At 49.0% G+C, this 16,001-nt stretch overlaps 2 protein-coding genes across 3 annotated transcripts in view; one reads left to right on the forward strand and one right to left on the reverse strand.

Moving 5' to 3' along the window:
* BBOF1 (basal body orientation factor 1) overlaps positions 1 to 11,559 on the forward strand; it is a 1,057,902-nt gene extending 1,046,343 nt beyond the window's left edge. For both annotated transcript variants that reach the window (XR_010601098.1, XR_010601099.1), the window contains exon 10: positions 9,758 to 11,559. The gene's annotated coding sequence lies outside the window, so the exon portion shown is untranslated. The remainder of the gene's footprint in view (positions 1 to 9,757) is intronic.
* Positions 11,560 to 12,073: 514 nt separating this feature from the next.
* Positions 12,074 to 14,356, reverse strand: LOC135983447 (uncharacterized). The gene is made up of 2 exons (XM_065595529.1): positions 13,638 to 14,356; positions 12,074 to 12,643 (listed from the first exon to the last, which is right to left on the reverse strand). Exons 1-2 carry the CDS (start codon positions 14,212 to 14,214, stop codon positions 12,168 to 12,170), a joined length of 1,053 nt encoding a protein of 350 aa, XP_065451601.1. The 5' UTR covers positions 14,215 to 14,356; the 3' UTR covers positions 12,074 to 12,167.
* Between the last annotated feature and the right edge of the window lie 1,645 nt (positions 14,357 to 16,001).

Below are 16,001 nucleotides of genomic sequence, written 5' to 3' on the forward strand. Positions count from 1 at the left end.
CAAAGCTGAATATCCGGCTACATCCTAGTAGGCAACCACCAGGTGGTAAGGCATCCAAAAAGCTTAATGTCTCCTATAGACTGAAACAGGAGAATGTGGAACAGATTTTTCTTGAACTGCGCAGCCAACTTGTAACAATTGATGCAAACTCTAATAACAAGGAAAATTGGACATCCTTTAGAGAGACTGTGTACTTGGCTGCATCCAATACCCTCGGTTCCATCACATGTGAACATCAAACTTGGCTTGATGAAAATGATACTGACGTAGTGAGACTGTTGAATGAGAAACATTTGACTCCAGAAGGCCTGTTTAGGAGACGCACTTCAACATCTAAGAGGGTAGCCTTCAACAACATCAAGAGGACTGTCCAACGTAAACTTAGAGAGATGCAAAACTCATGGCTGAGTAACAAGGCAGATGAGATTCAATCCTACAGACAGAAATGACGTGAAATACTTCTATGATGCTCTGAGGACAATCTACGGGCCATGGTCATTGGGAACATCTCCAGTACTGATTGATTAGTGTGGTACCATCAGCACTGATAAAGAAAAGATGCTGCAAAGGTGAGCCGAACACTTTAACCACATCCTCTATAAATAATAATCTATTAGTGAGGAGGCAATTGATTGCCCCAGATCAATATCAACATACCTCTTGCTGATCTCCCAATGCTGATTGAAACTGTGAAAGTGATTGAGCAGATGCTATACCAGCAGAAGTCTAAAAGGCCAGAGGCTCACACATGACTCTGAAATTGACTGAATTTTTCCAATCAATGTGGAGTCAAGGAACTATATCCCAGGAGTACAAGGATGCATCCATCGTCCACTTGTATAAACAGAAAGACAATAGACAATCCTATAACCACTATTGGGGCATCTCACTGTTGTCAGTAGCCAGCAAAATTCTCTTCAGAATTCTGCTGAATTGCCTTGTGCAATACATTGAAGAAGTGTTCCTGCCTGAGAGTCAGCGTGGCTTCAGGAAAGGATGCAGGACTATAGATATGGTATTTGCAGCTTGTCAACTTCAGGAGAGATGCCAGGAACAGAACTCCAACCTGTACATGACTTTCATTGACCTGACAAAAGCATTTGATACAGTCAGTCAGGAGGGCCTTTGGAAGATCATGGCAAAATTTGGTTGCCCAGAGAAATTCATCGCAGTGGTTTGGCAATTCCATGATGGCATTCTCGCTCGCATTGTGAACGGCGGTGAGTCATCTGAACCATTCCCAGTCACCAATTCAGTCAAGTAGGGCTGCGTGTTGGCCTCAACTGTCTTCAGTATGATGCTTTCTGCCATGCTTACAGATGCCTTTCATGACTGTGACACTAGGATTGGCATCAGATACCGGACTAATGGCAAACTAGTCAATTTGAGGAGACTACAGGCAAAGACAAATGTAGAGGAAGTGACTGTTGGTGATCTTCTGTTTGCTGATGACTGTTCCCTGAATGCCAAATCTGAGTCCAACCTGCGGTGGAGTATGGACTATTTCTCCACTCCTGACAACTTTGGTCTCTCAATTATCAGGAAGCCAGAAGTGATGTGTTTTGGCCTGCACCTTACGTAGAGCCTACTATCACTATGAATGGTCAAACCCTCCAGGCAGTGAAGTAGGTGAACTTGTCCAACAGTACACCGTCATGTGCACTTCACAATGATGATGAAACCAATGCCAGAATTGCCAAAGCAAGTGTGGCCTTTGGCAGACTACGTGTAATTGTGTGGGAGTGTAGAGGCAATAGTCAACAAACAAATCTGAAAGTCTACAAAGACATTGCATTGCCAACTCTGATGTAAAACCTGGATGGTGTACAGATGCCAGTCCTGTGAAGCTGAATCACTTTCACATGGTCTGTTTGAAGAAACTGATGAGGATAAGACTGCAAGACAAGGCTCTAGATACTGAGGTTTTCATGTGGGCATGCATTCCAAGCATCCATACTCTGATGAAATCACAGATGAGGTGGTGAGGTCATGTCACCAGAAGTCAGATGAGTGACTGCCAAAGAAGGTGTGTGTGGTGTTTTTAAAAAAAAAAAAAAAAAAAAAAAAAAAGGGCAAGCTAAAGGAGGAAAATCGCTTTCAGGGAGGCAAGAAGAAACATTTCAGGGACTCCCTCAAGTTATCCTTGGGGCATTTCCGCATTGACCCAGAGCTTTGGGAAGATCTCGCTCATGATTGTTCTATCTGGCAAAGCCTTATCCATACTGGAGCTAGTCTGTGAGTGGAGAAGACCTGTTGAGGTAGAGCAGAAGCGCAGGCAGTGTGAATCTCACAACAGCAGCATGTCACTATTAATCAGGTGACCCATAGTGGCATTTCTTGTTCAGTGTCCCACAGACGGTTCAAAGCTCAAATTGGCCTGATCAGCCACTCACGGTTTCACAGAAACCAAACCAACCAGTGATATCATGATCATAGTCAAACTCGAAGGACAAACACTCTGAGCACCTTTCAGTAGTGCATTAATCAGTAGTGTTTTGTTTTGTTTTTTGCAACCCACCTAGGGTCCAAATTCATGGAGTTCCTGAGAAGGGCAGCTGGGCCAAATTTGAGTGATTGGCATTGTACCCTGGCCTATGGGGCTGCAGAGCCACTCAGGTTTGGCCCAGCTGCCCTCTGATGCTGCTAATGTGTGTCAGGTTGCAATACCCAGTGGCATATTGGCCAATGGGGTCTGTGCCCAGGGCCCCCCAGAAAAATGGGTGCCCAAGCAGACATCCATTGCAGGCAGCGGAAGCCCGAAGCCCTGTCAGAAGCGCTGAGTGGCTGGGGGAAGTCCCAGCATCTGGACCCTGGCTGCAGCCCCGGGACTGGAGGAGTTCTTGCTCCCTGCCGCGGCCTCAGGGCTGGGGGAGCTCTTAGTCCCAGCTGTGGCCCAGGGGTGTGGTGGTGGGGGGGACAGAGCTGCTCTGGTCTTGGGGCTGTAGGGGTGGGGAGAAAGGAGCAAACAGGTTACAGTGCTGTGGGGGGTGGGGTGAGGTGGAATGGGGTGGAGCAGGGGAAGGGGCAGAACAGGGTGGGGCCATAGGTGGAAGGGGTGGAACGTGGGCGGGATTGCAGGTAGAAGGGGTGGACTTGCTCTGGCCCATGCCCCCCGAAACCTTAATTCATCTCTGGCAACACTTGGAGCAGGGAGCTGGCCTAGCCCCATATGACAGGAGCCACTGCTGCAGCATGAGTGCAGGGTGGGCTTGCTCTCCCACCAACCCCCTCCCCACACTAGGCCCAGAGCCCACCATTTAGGAAACACTGCGTTAAGTGACCTAACACCAATTATGTGGTTTGTTCTTTCATCCTCTGCCCAGGGTGTGCAGTGGAGTGTTTTAGTAGGGTTGTTTTTTGCAACATTTATTTTAACCTCTTTCTTAGAGAAGGTAGGGCAAAGATATACTTTGCATGTGAAGCAGAAGGTGATGAGGTCTGTGATGGTCCTTACTTTCAGTGGGAGTTCATGCCACAATCTTGGCCTGGCCCCTGACAAAGCTGCCTTCTGCACTGACAAGCTTCACCCCTATTGTGGAGAGTTCCATTGTGTCAGAGGAGTGGAGTTGTGGGCCATGGTTTTCATCTCAACTTTAGGGCATCTTTTAGATATGCTGGTCCTAGGCCATTGAGCACCTTAAAGATAAGCACCAATACCTTGTACTTGACTTGATATGTCTCCCTACAGCCCTGTGAAGTAAGTGAAGATTCTGATCACATTTTAACAGCGGGGACATCAGGGTACAGAGAGGGGAAATGATTTGTCTAAGGTCATATAATAAGCCTGTGGCAGAGCTGAGGATACAGCTTAGAAAGTCTGACTCCTAGTTCCTCATTCTAATGTTTAGGACATGCTCCCTGAGATCAATGTGTTGTCATGTGGGTAAAAGCAGTTGCAGAGTAACTTGAGGGGGATAAACAGCACATTAGTAAAATATGTAGGTTGTGGTAACAAAGGGCTTTCAGATATTTGTGCACTATGGTGTACCCTGACTTTGAAAACAAGTTCTGTGGACACTCCAAACACTAGGCCCTCTAGGCTCAAGCCCTAGTTGGGTTTCCTCTATATCTATATATAGAGGAATCTTTCTCTTTTGAAGCAGGCACTTATCTCCTTGTTATACAAGTGCTGTATCTTTACCTACTTCCTGCCTGTTCTAATAAAGATATTAGGAAAGTGTGGAAATACCCTATTGGTTAGTTACAAAATAAAAGTACAAAATAAGCCTAAGCCCCTAGGAAAGCAATCCAACAAGAGGGCACAAGGCTATCTTTGCTTCCCAGAGTTCATCAGATATAGTACCCAGTATGCCCCCTCAGTCTAAACCTTTTGGGCAAGGAGGCAATCTTAATCGCTCAGACTCACAGGGCTGGGCTTGTTGCCACCTCTTAGAGGTTGCTAACTCTTATGATTTTATCCCAAGTCTTACGATATTTGGTATTTTTCTTAAAGCTCCAGTTCCTGGAGTCATGTGGCTACATGAGGATCTTAACTTTATTTTTTTGTAAAGTAAGTTTTTAGCCCTCATGATTAGGGGAAAAGCAAGGAAATGTGACCAGAAGGCAAATAACACTACTTATTGCTTATTTTAATTGTGATTTTTCTTTTTAAGCTGGTCATGATTTGGGGGAGGGGTTGGCAATACTGCCTCTGGTGTTGTGGGTGTCTCTTGGTGGTCAGTGTGGGAGCCTTTGTGTTTTGTTTCCCTGCCCCCACAGCTGTGTTGGAGACATGGACCATCATTGCTACTGTGAGTAGCAGACTATATTTCTGTCTCCTCCTATTACTTTTTCCTGCTCTCCCTCATTTGCTGATTGCTCAGCTCCCCACCCAACTGTTACAGCCAGTCTTTTCCCCAGCACTAGCCCTACTGATTACAGTAAACTCTTCTCGAGGGCTCCCCTGGGCCTTTCTAACCAGCATTATCTGACTGCTTGTACTGCCTTCCTTCGGGTGTGCTTCCCTTTTCTCAGTCTTGCTCTGTGACAGCTACTGGCCACTTCCCCCCCAGTTTTTTGGGGTTGCTTCTGACACCAGTGCTTCTTTGCTGTCCTGTGGCCACACATCAGGCCCTGCTACCTCAAATATTTTGTTATGTGCCGCATCCTGTCTGCAACTCAGTGCCTTCTGTCAAGATCCACTGATAGTGGACCTTGCAGTGCCCTTTATTGGCCAGCTGCTGATTTAGGGCCCTACCCTGCTCTCCTGGTAGGGCAGCCAAGTATAACACACATTTCACAGCCTCATTGTGCCCCTGCTGCTCCACAGGAATGTCTCTCAGGGGAGAGACAAGGTGAGTGAGATCTTTTACTGGACCAGTGTCTGTTGGTGAGATAAACGAGCCTGAGAGCTACATCGAGCTCTTCTACAGTTTTCACCTGATCAGCAATTCCTCTTGTCCGCCAGGGGCTGCTGTAGTGCCTGCACTGCATGTTGCCTTGTTGCCTCCTCTCTGACTGCTCCCTGCTTCCCCTGTTGGGGAGAGCTGGGAGGAGATGACGGAAGCAAGGAAGGGGAGGGGGGGGTGCGTAGAGCATTCGTACCTGATCTTGTTAGAGCTAAACTTACCTTAACCCCAGCCAGCTGTCTTGGGCACCCCCATGCCACCAACCCACCTAGCCTACCACACCACCAAACAAGCCTCACCCAGCTGCTGCAGCCATCTTCCTACCACATCACCAAACCATCTCCAGGCATTCTCTTCCTACCACACCACCCTCAGCCAGCTGCTTTAGGTAGTCTCTTCCTATCACCCCACCAAACAACTCCCAGCTCTTTCCCACAGGCAGCCTCTTCCTGCCACCCTACCAGACAATCCCCAGTCAGCTGCCCCAAGTAGCCCCCTCCCCTCTGACAGCCCTAGCTAAGGTGACCAGGTGTCTGGTTTTCAACCGGAACACCCAGTTGAAAAGGGATCCTGGCAGCTACGGTCAGCACTGCTGACCAGGCCATTGACTGTCCAGTTGGCGGCACCATGCAGCGGGACTCGCAGGCTCCCTACTAACCCCTGTGCTGTGCGGCTCCTGGGAAGCAGCTGGCATATCCTCCCTCTGGGTTGTATGTGTAGGGGCAGCCAGGAGGCTTAGCGCAGTGGCCCTGCCCGAAGTGCCGCCCCTACAGCTCCCATTGGCTGGACATGGTGCTGCTTTTGGGAGCTGCTTGAGGTAAGCACAGCCGGGAGCCTGCACCCCTGATCCCCTCCTGGGCCCCAGCCTTGATCCTCATGCCCTCCAAACCCATTGATCTCAGCCTGGAGCACCCTCCTGAACCCTAAACTTCTCAGTCCCACCCCAGAGCCCACACCCCTATCTGGAGCCCTCACTTCCCAGCCCACCGCCCCCAGTCTCCTGCACTTTGAAGCCCAGAGCCTGCACCCCCAGCTGGAGCTCTCACTCGCTCTTGTACCCCAGCTCCCTGAGCCAGCCCAGTGAAAATGAGTGAGTGAGGGTGATAAGTGATCACAAACTCAGTTTTGGCCATGTTTAAGTTGGCAGCTGGACATTCCTGAGGAGATGTCAGAACGACAGGCTGAGATATGGTTTTGAATGTAAGAAGATAAAATTTTAATGAGACTCTTGACATAGACCTGAAGGATTCCAAATGCAATCCATCCAATCCTGGGGGCTGTGACTAGTGTACAGGCCTGCACATTGGTGAGATTGACACCGTTAGGGGTTGGGAAATTTACAGGAGCTCTGTTTATTTTGGCCTTAGATGTCACACACCACCTCCATATTGATGCACATAACAAAATTCATTCCACCCGTGTGGGGAAAAATTAGAGGGAACACTGCTCATAATGCATACCTTGTACAAAGATTATTGCAGTAGTGTATAGGGTGTGAAAATAGGTGTGTTCTGTCCCACATTTTCTGTGTCTTTGCCATTCCCTTCTGGCATTAAAGAATATTTCGTTTTACTACAGGTTACAATATTAACTGCCTTAGATATAGTTAAGACATTTCCCAACAGCATTTCTGTTGGAATACAACCCAGCACTCCAACGCTTGAAGGTCTGAACCTTTCCACTCCAAATGCACCTTCACCAAAGACACAGGCATTTTATATCTTCCCAGTGCCAGGAGTTCTACTTCCTGGCTAGGTGCCATCTCTGTTTCTTTGGCCATGCTTTCCCTGACCAGTGAAAATTGGGCATCAGTGTTCCTCCTTCCTATGCATTCTTTGTCATTCACTGTGGCAACTTTAATAAATTCTACATCCACCTCCGCTGGGTCAGATCTCTCAAACTTAATCAGGGGCCCTGCAGACACTTCTAGGTTAATGAAAGGTGTGTTAAACTGGGTTGGATGGCATGAGGATTTATATTGTTTTAGTTTAGGGCAGTGTCTCTCCACTTTTACAGACTACTGTATCCCTTTCAGGAGTACTTCCTATTTTGTATTGTGTACCTCAAGTTTCACCTCACTTAAAAACTACTTCCTTACAAAATCAGACATAAGAATACAAAAGTGTCACAGCACACTATTACTGAAAAACTGCTGACTTTCTCATTTTTACCATATAATTATAAAATAAAGTGATTTGGAATATAAATATTGTAGGTTTCAGAGTAGCAGCCGTGTTAGTCTGTATCCGTAAAAAGAACAGGAGTACTTGTGGCACCTTAGAGACTAACAATATTATGCTCTAATAAATTTGTTAGTCTCTAAGGTGCCACAAGAACTCCTGTTCTTTTTATAAATATTGTAGTGACATTTCAGTGTATAGTGTATATATAGAGCAATATAAACAATTCGTATGAAATTGTAGTTTGTACTGACTTAGCTAGTGCTTTTTATGTAGCCTGTTGTAAAAGTAGGTAAATGTCTAGATGAGTTGATGTACCCTCTGGAAGACCTCTGAGTGCCCCCAAGCATACACACTCCTGGTTGAGAACCACTGGTTTAGGGCAATTATTTCTTATGTGCTCAGTGGAGTCACACAGATAACACCTTCTTGCACTGTTGTCTTGTGGGGGGGGGGGCGGTCTGTGAGTGTGATTTCTAGGAAGGGATTAATTCTGGGGAGGTAAATGCCTGTGCTCCCAACTACCCTCCTTTTTCCCAGGGATGAAATGGGTTCCCCCTTTACCCTTCTGCCCCTCTTTCTTTATCTTGCACTCATTAGACACTCTGGCCTGCACAAAGGAATCAGCCAGATCTGCTACTTCCTGCACAGAACCCAAAGATTTATCCCGGATGACATCTCTGATCTCCTCAGAGCATGTGCTCAGGAAATGTTCTTGAGCAAAGAGATCAAATAATTGGTCGTAAGTCTCAGCCTTTTCCCCCTTTGCCCATTTCCTCTTCAGGTCACATGTTTTATAAACATATTCCCCATGACTCAGATTAGCACTTTTCCTGAGGTTTCTGAATTTCAACATGTACGCATTAGGGGTAATTTGAAACCTTTGCAATACAGTCTTTTCAAAATTCACATTTCACTAAATACAGTCAAGCTTTGCAATCAGCTTTGCAATGGGGGGGAGGGGACTGTGACTTCTGGGACTCTATGCAATTCACAAATCTTTTGAAAAGTGGTGAAATATTCTTTGATGCAGTCCAATTCTCCGTACATGGGACACAGTTTGTCCTAGCTGGGTGTCCCTTGGGGTGAGAGAGTAGCTGTGGGTTGTGAGATCTATGCATGTCCTTCCATTATGTCCAGGTTATACAGCCTCTCCTTCTCTTTTTCTAGGGCTTCTTTGTCTTTCCGCTCCATGACTCTTTGGTGGGCAGCTGCTTCTGCTTCCAGGGCCTGCCTGTCTGCTGCTTCTTGCTCTTTAGCTCTTCTGTCCACTTCCCATTTCTGATATTCATGATCTTTCTCTCGTTCTGCTTCCCATTTTTGCTCCTTTTCCAATTTAGCTAGCTCTAGCTTAGCTGTTGTTTCACTGGCATTCATTTTAAACTTCCTTTGCTCTATTTCCCCTGCTCAACATAAACAGAAAATAATAAAATGAGTCTTTCTTTGACTGTTCCCAGCCTTATCACTTAAAACTATTTTACTAATGCTTGAAATATAAATCTCAGTAAAAGTAGGAAGCTGTGTATAAATCCTGTCTGACTAGGCCAGGGTGACATTTTGGGGTTCACACCCGACCAGTAAGAGGTTGTTACCTCCTGCCTTGCAGCTCTGGGTACCTTAAATGCAATGCAGCCATGGCTCGCAGCCCTGACCCCCCACAGCCAGCCTACAAGTCATGCCCTGGCTTCCACTGCCCAGTTACTGTTTGCAGAGTGACCCCAACACTCTCCCAATCCTGATTTTCCCCAAAACTGTCTTCCTGAAATATCCAGCCCTCTCTTCCATGCAGAAGTGAAATTCACTGCTCCTTTAAAGAGACAAAAACAGCAGCTTATTATCTTGACTGGAGATAACAGTCACTTCAGTTCAATCAAAGCACTGGGTTGGTATAGATTGAAAATAAAATATGTTTATTCAGTCAATAAGAGAGGTTTTATGTGACTTCAAGCATAAGGGATAAAGATAGAAAGAGTTACCGTTGTTTGTTGTAAGAATATGCTTTCTGATAGACGAGGGTGTGCACAGGAATTTAAATCTGACTACTTTTGGAGGGGCATTTTAAACACACGCATTATACACTTGAAACCATATCAACATGTGCGACTACATCATATACATAGAACTAAACAGCAGTACAATCATAATTTCAATGAAAATCCATGCACCATGGAGCCATCTGAATACATGTATCCAAAGCCTCTTCTGTGTTCACACTATTGGATAAGTTAGGCCTTGTCTACACTACGAGAGTAGTTCGATTTTACTTGCATCGAATTTTTGTAATCGATATTGCAAAGTCGAACGTGTGTGTCCACACTAAGGACAGTAATTCGACTTTGTGCGTCCACACTAACGGTGATAGTGTCGACATTCGAAGCGGTGCACTGTGGTCAGCTATCCCACAGTTCCCGCAGTCCCCTCTGCCCATTGGAATTCTGGGTGTAGCCGGCAATGCCTTCTGGGTAACAAAATGAGTCGAGGGTGCTTTTGGGAAACTGTCGTCATCCGTCCATCACTCCCGCCCTCCCTCCCTGAAAGCGCCGGCGGGAAAACAGTTCGCGCGCTTTTCCAGTCATTGACAGCGCGGACGCCACTGTACTCCGAGCATGGAGCCCGCTGCGACCATCGCTGCAGTTGTGGCCGCTCTCAACGTCTCGCAGCTTATCATAAAGGTTTCCCTGAGGCAGATGCAGAAAAGTCAGGCAAGGAGGCTACGGCACCGCGGTGATGTCCTGAAGTCTGAGAGTAGCACAGACCTGTCAGAAAGCAGGCGACCCAGCGCCGAGGACATCACAGTGGCAATGGGTCATGTTGATGCCGTGGAACGGCGATTCTGGGCACGGGAAACAAGCACTGAGTGGTGGGACCGCATAGTGCTGCAGGTCTGGGATGAATCCCAGTGGCTGCGAAACTTTCGCATGCGGAAGGGAACTTTCCTGGAACTTTGTGAGTTGCTGTCCCCTGCCCTGAAGCGCAGTGACACCCGGTTGCGAGCTGCACTGAGTGTACAGAAGCGAGTGGCCATAGCCCTGTGGAAGCTTGCAACGCCAGACAGCTACCGGTCAGTCGCGAACCAGTTTGGGGTGGGCAAATCTACCGTGGGGGTTGTTGTGATGCAAGTAGCGAAGGCAATCGTTGATGTACTGCTGCCAAAGGTAGTGACCCTGGGAAACGTGGAGGCGATCATAGATGGCTTCGCAGCGATGGGATTCCCAAACTGCGGTGGGGCCATAGATGGAACTCACATCCCTATCCTGGCACCGGACCACCAGGCCACCCAGTACATTAACCGAAAGGGATACTTTTCCATGGTGCTGCAAGCACTGGTGGACCACAGGGGACGTTTTACCAACATCTACGTGGGATGGCCGGGCAAGGTTCATGACGCTCGTGTTTTCAGGAACTCTGGTCTGTTTAGACGGCTGCAACAAGGTATTTACTTCCCGGACCACAAAATAACTGTTGGGGATGTGGAGATGCCTATAGTCATCCTCGGGGACCCAGCCTACCCGCTAATGCCCTGGCTCATGAAGCCCTATACTGGCGCCCTGGACACTGAAAAAGAACTCTTCAACTACCGGCTGAGCAAGTGCAGAATGGTGGTGGAGTGTGCTTTTGGCCGTCTCAAGGGGAGATGGAGAAGCTTACTGACTCGCTGTGATCTCAGCGAAACCAATATCCCCATTGTTATAGCAGCTTGCTGTGTGCTCCACAATCTCTGTGAGAGCAAGGGGGAGACCTTTATGGCGGGGTGGGAGGTTGAGGAAAATAGCCTGGCTGGTGATTACTCACAGCCAGACAGCCGGGCGATTAGAAGAGACCAGCGGGAAGCGCTGTGCATCCGGGAGGCTTTGAAAGCAAAGTTCCTGAGTGAGCAGGGTAACCTGTGATTTTATAGTTTGTGTACTGAGAAGCTAAACCTGCCCCCGTTTCTTTACCCAGGTAATGTTGACTATCCTATCCAGTTACATACCCCCTTCACCCCCCCTCCAACACACGTGTCGAAATAAAAATAGTTCTACTTTGTTAAAGCACACCGTTTTCTTTAATACTGTTTTAGCGGGAATTTTTTAAAACTGGGACGCAGACTGTGGTGCGGGGCGGGTCTAGTGTTGTGATGCGAATGCAGCTTCTAAACTCAAGGATTGACAGGCTCCGCTGCGGTGGGATGCTTGTTTCAACGGAGCCTGTCACCCCTCCTGATCGGGACTGTGTGTATGGGAGGTCTATTTGACTTTGTGGCAGGGGGAGGACGGTTACAGATCCCATGCTGTGTGGCTCTGTGATCCTGTCTAAGGACCGGCGCTTAAGATCTGTAACTGCCCTCCCCCGCCACAAAGTCACAGAGCAACCCCCCCCCCCCAACATTACATCAAAACAACCTCCCAGACTAACCGGGGCAACTAGTCACTGCATCACTGCACTGTGTATGTGCCCTGCTGCTGTGCCTGCCCCCGACTATGTACCCTGCCAAAGGAGACTGTCCTGTCCAATTTCCAACCCCCTTTCCCCTCCTCCTCCAAAAGAACATGATTGAAACAGTAGTTAACAGAAACGAATTTTTTATTATCAACTACACATGGCATTGGGAGGTGAAACTTGGACGTGGGCTTGTGTCAGGCGGGAAGGAAAGAACTTTTCAAATTTTGGGAAATGAGAGCCTTCTGCTACTAGAGCTCTCTGCAGGGGTGGAGTGAGAGTTAGCAGGGACTCTGCCGCCTCTCCTTCTTTGCACTTTGGGTGAGGTGGGTATGGGACTTGGTGGCGGGGGAGGGCGGTTAGAGATGGACTGCAGCGGGGCTCTGTCCTCCTGCCTCCGTTCCTGCAGAACATCCACAAGGCGCCGGAGTGTGTCCGTTTGCTCCCTCAGTAGTCCAAGCAGCGTTAGAGTCGCCTGCTGGTCTTCCTGCCGCCACCTCTCCTCCCGATCCATGTTGGCTTGGTGCATTCGGGTCAAGTTCTCCCGCCACTGGGTCTGCTGTGCTGCCTGGGCTTGGGAAGAGGCCATAAGCTCAGAGAACATGTCCTCCCGTGTCCTCTTCTTCCTACGCCTAATCCGCGCTAGCCTCTGGGAGTGTGATTCCAGGCTAGGTTGTGAGACAGTCGCAGACGGGGCTGTGGAAATGGGAAAAAGGGAGTGAATTCCTCTGAAAGATAAATGTAGTTGTGAACAAAGAACATAGTCTTTCTCTGTGAACAAGACCATGCACAGCACCTTTCACATGCGCACTCAGCACAAGGTCGAATTCTCGGCCTTCGCATTCTGTGCCTGGGGTCTTGAACAGCACATTTGAGAAGCGAGGCAGCACAACGGAATTTCTGTTGCAGGCAGACATGGTAAGCCGTACACTTGTGGCAGTTTAAAACTTTTATATTACCACTGGCCTCATTTCACATTTAAATCAATGTCAGTCCCTGCTGCCAGCAATCCGGCAAGCGGGAACTCTGCCCCTGTCCCACCCCCTCGCGGCTGTCCCCGGGAACGATCCCTTTCGGCTGCCCCTCTCCCGCCTCCACCGCGTGGCTGCAAACCAGCGGTGACAGTTCTGTAAAGGAACGGGAAAGCAGTCCCAACACTAACATTCCCCTACCTAATTAAAAGCAGGTCACCATGGCCGACATCACCCTGATGAGGATCTCCGAGAGCGACAAAGAGAGAATGCTCCGGGAAAGCCTCCAAAGACCAGGGCCGTATGCCGCCCTGCTGTGCAGAGCAATGATCCCCGAGTACCTGATAATCTCGTGGCGCGGCAACGTGTCGTACTTCGGAGGACCCAATAAGGCCGCTCTCCCCAAGAACCTCATGCAACGGCTTTCAAGTTACCTCCAGGAGAGCTTCATCGAGATGTCCCAGGAGGATTACTGCTCTATCCCCGCACATATAGACCGCATTTTACTGTAGCTGCAGTAGCAGGGAATACACAGTAGAGCGGCTTGTGCAGGACAATCACTGAAAACCGGACATTGCTAGATTTCTTTTCAAAACTTGCACTGCCCCTTACTAAACCGTTAAGCGCCTAGGGCACACTAATCATGAACAACCCATTCTTTTAATTGTTAATATTCCTGTTTTGTTAAAAATAAATGTTTAGATGTTTACAACACTTACTGGCTGATCCTTCACCAGATTCTGTGTCCGGGGTAATGGCTGGGGACGCTTCGTAGGGGATCTCTGTAAGGGTGATGAAGAGATCCTGGCTGTCGGGGAAATCAGCGTTGTGAGAGCTGCCAACTGCCTCGCCCTCCTCATCTCCTTCCTCATCTTCCCCGTCCCCTAACATGTCTGAGGAACCGGCCGTGGACAGTATCCCATCCTCAGAGTCCACGGTCACTGGTGGGGTAGTGGTGGCGGCAGCACCGAGGATGGAATGCAGTGCCTCGTAGAAACGGGATGTCTGGGGATGGGATCCGGAGCGTCCGTTTGCCTCTTTGGTCTTCTGGTAGCCTTGTCTCAGCTCCTTGATTTTCACGCGGCACTGCGTTGCATCCCGGCTGTATCCTCTCTCTGCCATGTCTTTAGAGATCTTCTCGTAGATCTTTGCATTCCTTCTTTTGGATCGCAGCTCGGAAAGCACGGACTCATCGCCCCACACAGCGATGAGATCCAAGACTTCACGATCAGTCCATGCTGGGGCTCTCTTTCTATTCACAGACTGCATGGCCATCACTGCTGGAGAGCTCTGCATCGTTGCCAGTGCTGCTGTGCTCGCCACGATGTCCAGACAGGAAATGATATTCAAACTGGCCAGACAGGAAAAGGAATTCAAATTCAAATTTTCCCGGGGCTTTTCCTGTGTGGCTGGTCAGAGCATCCGAGCTCGCACTGCTGTCCAGAGCGTCAACAGAGTGGTGCACTGTGGGATAGCTCCCGGAGCTATTAGCGTCGATTTCCATCCACACCTAGCCTAATTCGACATGGCCATGTCGAATTTAGCGCTACTCCCCTCGTCGGGGAGGAGTACAGAAGTCGAATTAAAGAGACCTCTATGTCGAACTAAATAGCATCGCAGTGTGGACGGGTGCAGGGTTAATTCGATTTAACGGCGCTAACTTCGACATAAACGCCTAGTGTAGACCAGGCCTTAGTCTCTACTGCAAGAATTAACAGTTGCTGAAGATGAGCTTCTGTCAGACTGCTGCAACGTCTACTAAGGACACGCTTTTTAGCACTAAAACATCTTTCTCAAGTTGCAACTGTAGCAGGTAGTGTTGCCAAAAGCACCAATAGGTCAAATACATCAGGATACAAAAGTTCCAGGTCATGATCTTTACAGACCTTCATAAGTTCCAGAAAAGATATTGCACTCTGGGATCCCTGAGCGTTTAAAATAGGGTCAAGGTGGTGCACAAATAAATCGTACTGCATTTCAGGAACTCTGCACTGAAATTCTTCATTTGGTTGCACATGTGCTTCATTTCCTTTTAGTATATTAATAGTTTACAGGTTTTTTTGCAGTGAGATAGGACACAGCTTTGAGTATTACTGTACTTTTCTGCTTAAATCGCCTGTCCATTTCACTTACTGCAGCATCAAGTGCAGAGAAAAAGAAATCAATTTATATTTCTTTTCTAAAGATTAAAAATGGTAGCATTCTGTGTGACTCCCATAAAAATGATCCAGAATTTTTGCTGGTCGCCTTTTCCTGTAAGTTCGTGTAGTGAGGCGTCCTGGCTCCCCGCCGCCCCTGTGAGGTACGAGCCAGAACAGCTGCCAGAGTGGGCGGAGTCACCACCTGTCCCCGCCCCCCAGAAGTCAAGGGGCGGGACAGGAAGTATAAAGGCCCGGCCCCAGCGCTCAGTTGTGGCCTGACCGCGGGAGAGGACAGATGCTGGTGCCCGAGCTCCTGCTGGACCGTGCCTGCCCCGAGCCTGGTACCCTGAGGAGGACTGGCCGTGCCTGCCCCGAGCCTGGTATCCTGAGGAGCAGACTGAACTTCCCCTCACCGAGGGTCCGGAGGAGCTGCCCAACCTACCCCGCGCTTCCTGCCCTGAGGAGCCCATGATCTGGGACACGGCAGACGAAGCTCAGGACGTGCAGGTACCCATGGAGGAGGAGATGGGAAGTGGCCCGGGGATAGCCGACCCCAAACCAATGTCAGTGTGTTGCGGTCAGGATCCCCACTGACCTAGCAGCAGATGGACTGCTGCTGATAGGGCCCTGGGCTGGAACACAGTGGAGTGGGTGGGCCTGTGTTCCCCCCTGCCACCCCACGCCGGGTGGCAGTCTCTCCTCCTCCTCCCTGCCGGAGGGCCTGAGCCCCTGAACTTACTGTTTGTTTGCTCAGCCCCTGCCTGAGGGCCTGAGCCCTGTACTACGGTTGGCTGCCCGCCCGACCTAGGCCTAGGCACGCGAGACTGAACTGCTCCCCCTGCCTCGTGTAGTGAGGCGGCCTGGCTCCCAGCCGCCCCTGTGAGGGACAAGCCCCGCTCCAGGACGTCTACAGTTGGCATTTGCAGATTCAATTCAGTAGCC

This window comes from Chrysemys picta, chromosome 4, assembly GCF_011386835.1.
Source record: "Chrysemys picta bellii isolate R12L10 chromosome 4, ASM1138683v2, whole genome shotgun sequence".
Classification (NCBI taxonomy): domain Eukaryota; kingdom Metazoa; phylum Chordata; order Testudines; family Emydidae; genus Chrysemys; species Chrysemys picta.

Excerpts from the sequence above, each read along its gene's own strand:
- LOC135983447 (XM_065595529.1), bottom strand. The coding sequence starts at position 14,214 with ATGCAGAGCTCTCCAGCAGTGATGGCCATGCAGTCTGTGAATAGAAAG. Across the intron at positions 12,644-13,637 it reads ATCTGGTGAAGGATCAGCCA|CCCCGTCTGCGACTGTCTCA; the intron begins GTAAGTGTTGTA and ends CCATTTCCACAG.